Below are 9,323 nucleotides of genomic sequence, written 5' to 3'. Positions count from 1 at the left end.
CCATTTTAGGGCGTGTGTGAGTACTGGTCTAACAATGAGTGCTCAGGAAAAAACTGTGAATAAAGGTGGTAATTTTCTTTTTAGAGTAGTGTTTAATGAATGAAGTATAAACAAGCTCCAATATACCAGTGACTGATGAGATTTTGGCAAAACATACTGGTGATCACAGGTTATCACTGTCCATTTTCTATATGGATGGTGGAAAAATAGTGCCAGGCTGTTCATCTAATGTCAGTTGTCACTGTCAATAACATACAGAAGATTGATTTCTTTCCTCTTGCTGCCATATTCTTCCTCTTTCCCTGGGGTTGATGTAGAAGTCACATTTACTCACATCTGTGGCTGTCTCTGAAAATCTCCATAAAACAAAGTGAAATCTGTTGATGAAAATCATCTGAGAAATGAGGACTTGTGCATTTTTTTATGTTGTTTTCTTTTAAAATACCTGAAGACCTTAATAATTTCTGAAGTACATATTAAACCAACATGTACATGATTTGCCAGTGTTTCTTGAAGTATTTGGTTAATTATCTTCACATAGGAGGCATCAAAACCCAAAGTATGCTCTCTTTTCTGAATGATTAAGCCAAGCTTCCCATAACATTTCACTAGCAAGTAGGACTATGACAGACTGCTAGCAACAAAGTGAAATCTGCTGTGAAAAAAACCAGGAAAAAATGAGAAAAGGAGAAAACAATGACCCCAAAGATGTGCAAAGAAAAGAAAAAGCCAAGATACAACTCAAAAGAAGTATAGGTTATTTTGATGGGGTAAGTTTTATTATAGGATCAATTGTTGGAGCAGGGATCTTTGTGTCTCCCACAGGGGTGTTAAAACATTCCTTACTCAATGTTGGCGTTGCACTGATGATCTGGACTGCGTCTGGGCTTGTTTCTCTGATGGGTGCTCTCTGCTATGCGGAGCTGGGAACTGCTCTGCCCTTCTCTGGAGGAGAATACAGCCATATTAAAAGAGGCCTTGGATCTGTACCCGCCTTTGTGTTTATCTGGACATCAACATTTACCAAGCCAGCATCAAATGCTGCTCGAGCCTTGCTGTTTGCTGAATATGCCACACAGCCTTTCTATGGCGTTTGTCCTACACCAGACTTGCTGAAGAAGTGCTTGGCCTTGGCCGTTCTTTGGTCCCTGGGGATTTTGAATGGTCTCAGCGTCAAAATGGCTGCGTGGGTGCAGGCAGTTTTCACTCTGCTGAAGATGATGGCCTTGTCTGTGATTGCTGTTGGTGGCATAGTTCTGCTTGTTGCCAGGCAAAAGGAGACTCTAGCCAGGTTTGAGGACATGTTCAGCTCAGAGATCCCCAACGCCTCACAGGTTGCCGAAGCCTTCTTCCAAGGGCTGTACGCGTACGGCGGCTGGTGGTCCCTCAACTACATGGCAGGTATTGTGCTCCTCTTCAGATTTCTGAAGTTCTCCTTCTTGCGTTCCTCAGCTTGTTTTGGGAGAACTTGTCTTTGCTTCAAGACCACAGGGTCCTTCACATTTTACATGAGTGTTTGTTGGGGTTGGTAGAAGGGGAGTTGTTCCTCTCTAGGTAAAATTCCTATTTTTAAAATTTTTAAATTTTTGTGCAGAATGAAGCTGACATTTCCAGGGAAGTACAATAGAAATTGTAATAGTTAATTTTAAATCTCATGCATAAACAGAATTTTTCATACCTTAAAAATTTGCATTTTGTCTTTCTCAATGTCTGTGTCAGTGTCTTTTTAGGAAAATATTAAGATATCCATGCCAATCTATGTGTCGATAGATAATTTCTATTTAAATATCTATGCCTTTTCTGAGGTTATGCAGCTAGTCTGAACATGGACAAATTAATTTTGAGTTTTGTTAGAATGTAGGAATTTTATGGGATATATTTTCCTGTGAAAATAGACTTTTAAAGACTAATTGAAGGTAAAGAGAGGTCTGTGGAAGGTGGTATACATTTTTTCATAGAACTTGTACTCAATTTTATCATTCAAAAGGTTTTTTAATATCTATTTACTTCCCTATTCTGTATCTGCTGACGTGTGGCAGTAATAAATGAGCATTTTTTCTTGAAAGTTGCAGAGATGATGTTCATAATGATAGTTATTCACATCACAAGTTAAATCAATATAGGTTTATAGTATCATCAGATTCATGGAATTACATTGTAAGCAAGTGGATATTGCTGTCATATCTTTAACAGTTTGTATCCATTAACCTCTATCATGTAAAATATTAAATAAACTGAATGTGTTAAATACATACCACAAAGTTCAGTGGTGAGGATAATGTGAAAATTTGGTTAATGTTTAAAAACCTGTCTGTTGTCTTTATAATCCAGGTCCTCCAGCTTTAAAAATAGGCTGCAATTTAAACAACAAAAAAAAATCATATAAATCAGGAAAGTATGGTTTTGAAACCTTAGGGATTCCTTAAGGGCAAGCACTTGGTTTTGTAAGCCTGAGAAAATACAAGATTTATGGTAAAATACTGATTTATTCTGGTCAGTACCGATAAAGGCCATACACTTTTGGGCAGCACTGCTGTTTAGACAGATGTAACCTATGCAATGATTCTGAACCGAACTGAGTTTCCTATTCTTCAACAATAACTTCATTTCTGTGAGCTTCAGCTGATGGACCAGGTGCCAGCTGGCTGGCAAGACTGCAACAGGCAACAAAACAAATGGAAAGAGAAATTTAAATTGGCAATTTTGGTGATTATACTTTTCTGAGCTCAGAATTACTAAGTGTATTTCTTACAGCTGAAATAAATCCCGAATTCTCTGATAGTATCTGAATTCTACTCTTGTGGTCCTTCAGTCTTGTCTCTGTGCACTACAGCCAGCACAGAGATCATGGCTCAAGGCTGGTGTCCTGAGCAGAAGATAGAAGTAAAATGTGAAGGAGGAAACAGATTTCTGTCTCCTAAAAAGAATTTAAATAAGCTCCAAATTTGACATTTCACTTCTTCTCCATTATCAGTTATTTTCTGGTAAAATTCAGGAAATTGTAAATGCTGAGGGAAGTGGGAAGTTGAGAGGGAACAAGAGGAAGGAGTGAAAAAGATGGAAAAGAGCCTTTTTGGCTGAGATGAGAGTGATTTGGTTTAAGCTTCTGGAAACCAGCTCCATCTTTTGCTGGCACTATGACATGCCCAGGAATGTGTGCTAGTGCCCGAGTTATTAACCTGCAAAATTTTGGGGTTTTTTTTGTATTTTGTTTGGTAAGAGTAGTTCTAAGCTATCAGGCTTAGCACTAAACTGTTTTTCTCCACCATCTTTGTCCTGGAAAGGATAATAATCATCAGAATCCATCTGGGAATGGCCCCCTTTTAAAGCTACTGCATTATTTCTCTTATGTCTATACTTTCAGTCTTTTCTGTTACTTCTATATTTCTTGATATAAGAGCAAAGAGAAAGGTTTTGAGTAGTAACAGGAAAATAGGCTCAGTAAGTTTCAGATCAGGATTTGTGAGGTGATATAAGAATAAATAATGTGACTTCAGAGTTTCATGTTTAAGCTTGTGATTGTCAAGTAAGGCTACTTGAAAATTTCCTACCAAATCACTTTTCTAATGAAAGTCAAGTATGTAATTAATCAGTTCAAAGGGAAATTATCACTCCTTTTGAAATTTTTTTAATCAATCAGCCCTTCATCCAGCCCTCCTTCCAAAATAGTTTAAAAATAGCTAAATAAAAAGAAATTGTTTAGGAATCTTTGATATTTACCTGTTTGAGAACCACTGTAGGCCTTCATAAGCAGAGAATTTAGCAGCCATGATTAGGGATTGGGGCAGGACTTTGGCATCAGTCTTGTCAAATTCTGAACACCTTCACCACTGAAAAACACTTGCAGAAGCTACACTGCTTGCTTCATTTGTTGTTTTAAATTGTATTTTTCAGAGGAGATGAAAAACCCCAGCAGAAATATTCCATTAACTGTGATGACAGCTGTTCCTGCAGTAATTGTTTTTTATTTACTAGTGAACATCTCATATCTGACTGTCCTCACACCTAAGGAAATTGTCTCCTCAGGTATGTATTTAATATTTTTTAATGAAAAAGACTGACCCATTGACATATCCATCTGACATCAATGCCTACTGCTCACCTAACTTCACAGTCCAGAAATTTGGGTTAATTTTCTTTTAACAGAAAATTCTTGAATTTTACTTGTTGGATGAATGCAGGCAGATTGTTGAAATTGTTGGCTTTTCCCTACACTGTCAAAAAAGAAATCAGAAGTGTATTAAAACCTGGAAAATAAGGTGAAAGTCAGGCCCCAAGTATAGAGATTATCTTTGTTTTCCAGTAGTTTTAATCCTATCTCCTCCTTCTTTCCCTAAATGACTTTCAGACTAAAGCTCTTATTCTTTAGGAGATGGACAAATCTATCATGTTCAGGAGAATAGAAAAGACTATGGACACAAAAATGTAGTCATTTTGGGTGTGTATTATTCATGATAAATATTGTGATTTCTTAGAAGAGCCTATACAGAATTCCAGTGTATGTAATGCCTGTCTCAGAACCTGTACCAATAAGCGGGCCATGAAAAGCTCCAAAGGGAACTGTATTTCTTCTCAATTGTCCAAGCAGCACATTTTAAATCCCACTTTAATGAGACCTTGCCTACAGGCCTGACAAAAGGCATACCTCATTTGGATGAATCAATCATTTTTTTCCTATGAAAAAAGCTCACTAATATAAATGAGAACAGTGCACCTGTCACTCAGTAACCTCATATTATCACTCAGCCGGTGTCATGCTGTCTGCTGGGAGAGATGGATCATTTGCATGCTACAATGAAGAAGGCAGTAAATACCAGACTATCCATGAATAGCAGCTGCCAGCTGGCATGACTAGCTTCATGCATACTAGGGCAACTGTGTTTATCTATGCCAGCTGAGAACATAACCTTAAAATTATAGCACTTTTTCAAACATTGCTTGTTCTTGTTCCTTCACTACGTGTGGTTTGTTGATTTTTTTTTTGAGGTGTTTTTTTGTTTTGTTTTTTAAGGTGGGAGGCGCTGTTTTCCCCATCTCTAATAACTTCCTATGCTGCACAGGACACTGTAAGACCTATGTTCCTCATGGCATTTGGTTATAGACCCACTAAACATTGTCCTCACTATAATAACAGCTATAGCTAATTTCCAAGCAATATTGAATATCTATTGTTTAGAAACAAACTTTCACATTTCCCATTTCCACCCAAAGCAGAATATCATTAATAGCACATTTGTTGTCCCATCTCTGAAAGTAAATGTGCTCCCATTGTCAGTTTCCTGTAGCAGCAGATTGTGTCATCACTGTGGTGATGCCAGGGACCGAGGAGTTAATTTTCTTTTATTTCCCAGGTGTGTGTGTTTGTGATGCAGGACGTGAGATGCTGCTCACTCCTGCTGGGCAGTCCATGACTGTAGTATTGGCCCCAGCAGGTTTCCCTGGCTTGATCTGGCAGGCAGCACTCCTTCTTGCTGTCATCCTCCTCGGAAGTGTTTAGCTCCTGAATGAAAAACCCTTAGGACTGGATTAGTGTTTGACTACTGCAATGAAAAAGTAGGCATTGCTGGTAAATAATAGGTGCTTCTTGTATTTTAAGTCTTACTCCTGTTGAGTCTGTCAGCTATTCAGAACATGGTACTTGAACTACACTAATTCTTTGCTTTCTTGCAGTTGCTGTGGCAGTCACTTGGGCCGATCGAGTGATCCCCTCTGTTGCCTGGATCATTCCTCTCTCTGTTGCTGTCTCAATATTTGGTGCCCTCAACAGCAGCATGTTCACACTCGGTCGATTAAGCTATGCTGGAAGTCAGTCAGGACATTTACCTCTTTTAATATCCATGCTTAATGTCCACTCCTGTACTCCAGCACCAGCCATGATTTTTTCAACCATCATTGCATCCATTTTTATCATCCCCTCTGACCTTATTATGTTAACAAATTACTTTGGATTTTCTTCCTGGCTTATGACTGGATTGACTTGTGCAAGCCTGATTGTACTTCGATACCGGGAACCTCATCTACATCGACCATACAAAGTAAATGGGTCTAAGTTACAAAATATTTTTATAGATTTTTTTTTGAGTCACTGGTAGCTTGGAAAAGTTATAGAACAAGTGCAAATCAAAAGTGGATAGTCACAAAAATACAAATAATAATCACAATACTTAGAGTCTTGAAAATTTTGCTTCACTGTAAAAAGAACAGAAACTGGTCTCTGCCCCAGAGAACTTACACTTGAAAACAGGAGATGGTTCTTTGCAGAATGGGGGATATGTGCAAACAATGTGGAGCCATACCAGTGTGAAGCAGTAACAAGAACACTATAGATAGGACCCACTGCCATTCACAGTTAATTCAGCTTTGATCTGCTCTCATCTTCCCTGACACAATCACAAGCCTTAAGGATATTCTACATTTCCTCTTACTCCAGCAGTCATAAAGCTGGATTAGAAATGTATGCTTATTGTGAAGGCTTCTAGGCACTCAGCCCTGAGTGACTCATAGGAACCCACAATATCATATGTGAACAAATGCATTTCCAGTACTGCCTGTTTCTCTGCCCCTTGACAATAGAAGGAGCCTAAACAAGTATTTTTGAAAATAATATTAATTGCCTCTCTTATAGGCAATTTGAGTCAGATGACTCTTGTCCTGGGTGAATTTATAGCAGCATGAGAAATGGTACTCTTCTGTGGCAAAGAACACATTGTTACTCTTATGAATGAGGCATAAAATCACAGTTGATTCATTTATCTCCTAAACCACTTTTTTTCTTTCTCTTACAGGTGTTTTTACCAATTCCATTTATGATGGTGGCGATGTCTTTCTTCCTAGTTCTAGCTCCCATAGTCTGGTCTCCAAACCTGCAATATGTTTATGGCTTCCTGTTTATGCTTGGAAGTCTTATTGTTTATCTGCCTTTTATACATTTTAAATTGCGTTTTGCATTTCTTGATAAAATTACTTGCCACTTACAGCTCCTGTTAGAGGTCTGTCCTGCTGATGGATCTGCTGAGGGCAAATGTGAATAATGGCAGATATTTAATCTCAGCACAAATAAGAGCCAGCAGAGGATTTTGTTTAACTGACACTGTAACAGTACAATTTAGATGTTGATGTGATATATAGGTGTGCATGTATGCATATACAGATACAGATGTATACACATATATTGCAAACATGCACATATATGTATATATAGGCACAGAATCACAGAATCACAGAATGAACTAGGTTGGAAAAGACCTTTGAGACCATCAAGTCCAACCTATGACCTAACACCTCCTCATCAACTAAACTATGGCATAGGCTTAGTAATTTAATATGTATATATGTTTGTTTTTGTTTGTATAAATATATAATTGTATACTTATAATAATTTAATAGGTGCGAAGGATCTCTCATAAACTTGCAAAATCTGTAAAATGCTCTCTCTTGATCCTGAAAACACAGTTAAAAGTTGTGTAAAGTCTTGTAATAATAGAAATAAGCCTCAATCACAGCAAAAGTAATTATAAATATTATACAATAATCGAATAAATACCTAATGGCATCATTATAAAAATACATTTTCATGCTTTGAACTAAATTGTCTGGATTATTCTTAGTTTGCAGTTTAGCTCATTGATTAGAACTTCTGGTTTTAAAGACTTTATATTTCTTTTCATATGCTACCTTTTTTGGCATTAATTTATTTTTAATAAAAGCCTTTGAAGAATATCATAAAGTTGACTGAGATCTTTTTAAATCCCAAGAAAACTGGACATGGCATATCTTAGCTATTTTAGAACAACACATACAAATTCAAGGTGAAATCTTACAATGCATCAAGTAAGACAATAAGAATTATTTATCCTTTTCATAACAAAAATAAAAGCTAAAGACATGCAGATCCCTTTACTGAATCATTTACATCTTGGCATTAATATTACTTTATTCCTTGCTTTCTTTTTAGTGTTATTGAGAAGTAAGAACTTTTTTAGGCCTTCTCCCATCCATTATTATTTTTATGAAAGCAAGATAAATTAATTCTTTTTTCTTCTGATAATTGGGCCATATAAAGTTCACAGAATATTTAATCTTAAAAGCAAATATAAAGTACATAAAAACATCATGTATCAACGTGATTAAAAATATATGCTGCTATTTTTATAATTACAATAGAATTACAAATATAAAGTGATTTTCCAAATCTGGCAGTGAAAGATCAACACAACCAGTAGATGTCCCCAGCTGAACATCACTCTTACACCGTGATCTCTGGTTTGATGGATGTTGTACTGGAGAAACTGTCTTACAGGGCATTCTATTATAACACAGAGAATGAAAAAAATCTTGCTAGAATACTCGATTCACTGATGTATAAACATTTTAGAGATTGGGATGATAGAGAATTCTTCATAGCTGCCCAAAATCTAGGATGGCCATCAATAAAACCAGGAATCAACCGAAGGTTTAAGAGGATTTGACTTTGCACTGAAATGAGCCCCCAAATGAAAACAAATACATGAAGCAAGTGGCTTTTCTCAAGGTGATAATGCACACAGAAAGAAAATCTGAAGAAAAAATTATACCTTTTAAAATGCTGTATGAAGAAAAGTTCATACAAGTGAGGACTGAAGTGTATACAGCTGAGCTGGAGGCTGCATCCTGCTGAACACAAGAAAGGAATCAGTGTTTAATTTCACTTAATAGTGCTATTGGAAAAACATTTCTCTTGCTATTTCAATTAAAAAAATCATGAGTCTCATCAACATTGCAGAGGAGTTATATTTTAAGAACTGAATTGTAAAAGTAAGAAATTATTTTACTGTGACCAAAGCATCCATTGGTGATTTGTAAATGCAGGTGTGGCAGTGCCACAGATTTTCAACTGAACTTCCAAGAAATTTATTTGAATCTATATTTTAACATATAAAAAAGTGGAAATTATAAGGAAAAAAAGTTTATGTAAAAATAATACCATGTTTTAGATCAGATGATTAAGAAAAGCAAGCATCAGGGAAATTGCTCAATTTTGTGTGTTATTTCCATGTAATCTCCTCTCAGTGTGTCAACTATCTATTTAATTCATAATGAGTTGGGTACCTACTGATACCATATGTCAGTGTATGTATGGTTAATTGGAGCATGTATTTGTTAGTGATAGAAACTCCAAATACAGAGGCTTAGCAGTTCCAACCAGTCAGGGAACTCAAAAGTCCCAATGAAATGTAATATGGAATAAATTGCTTTTATGTATCTTTCTGGAATGTGAACTAGATAGTTTATGTTTTAACAAAAATCTAGGAAATGGCACATAAACATACAAGAGTATAAGATTT

At 36.4% G+C, this 9,323-nt stretch overlaps 1 protein-coding gene across 1 annotated transcript; it reads left to right on the top strand.

Annotated features, from left to right (window-relative positions):
- Positions 1-677: 677 nt before the first annotated feature.
- Positions 678-7,722, top strand: SLC7A13 (solute carrier family 7 member 13). The gene is made up of 4 exons (XM_015619305.1): positions 678-1,401; positions 3,895-4,026; positions 5,671-6,035; positions 6,786-7,722. Exons 1-4 carry the CDS (start codon positions 678-680, stop codon positions 7,029-7,031), a joined length of 1,467 nt encoding a protein of 488 aa, XP_015474791.1. The 3' UTR covers positions 7,032-7,722.
- Positions 7,723-9,323: the final 1,601 nt, after the last annotated feature.

Source organism: Parus major, chromosome 2 (genome assembly GCF_001522545.3).
Source record: "Parus major isolate Abel chromosome 2, Parus_major1.1, whole genome shotgun sequence".
Taxonomy (NCBI): Eukaryota; Metazoa; Chordata; class Aves; order Passeriformes; family Paridae; genus Parus; species Parus major.
The sequence above is the reverse complement of the archived record's forward strand: the minus strand, read 5'-3'. Positions and strand labels throughout refer to the sequence as shown.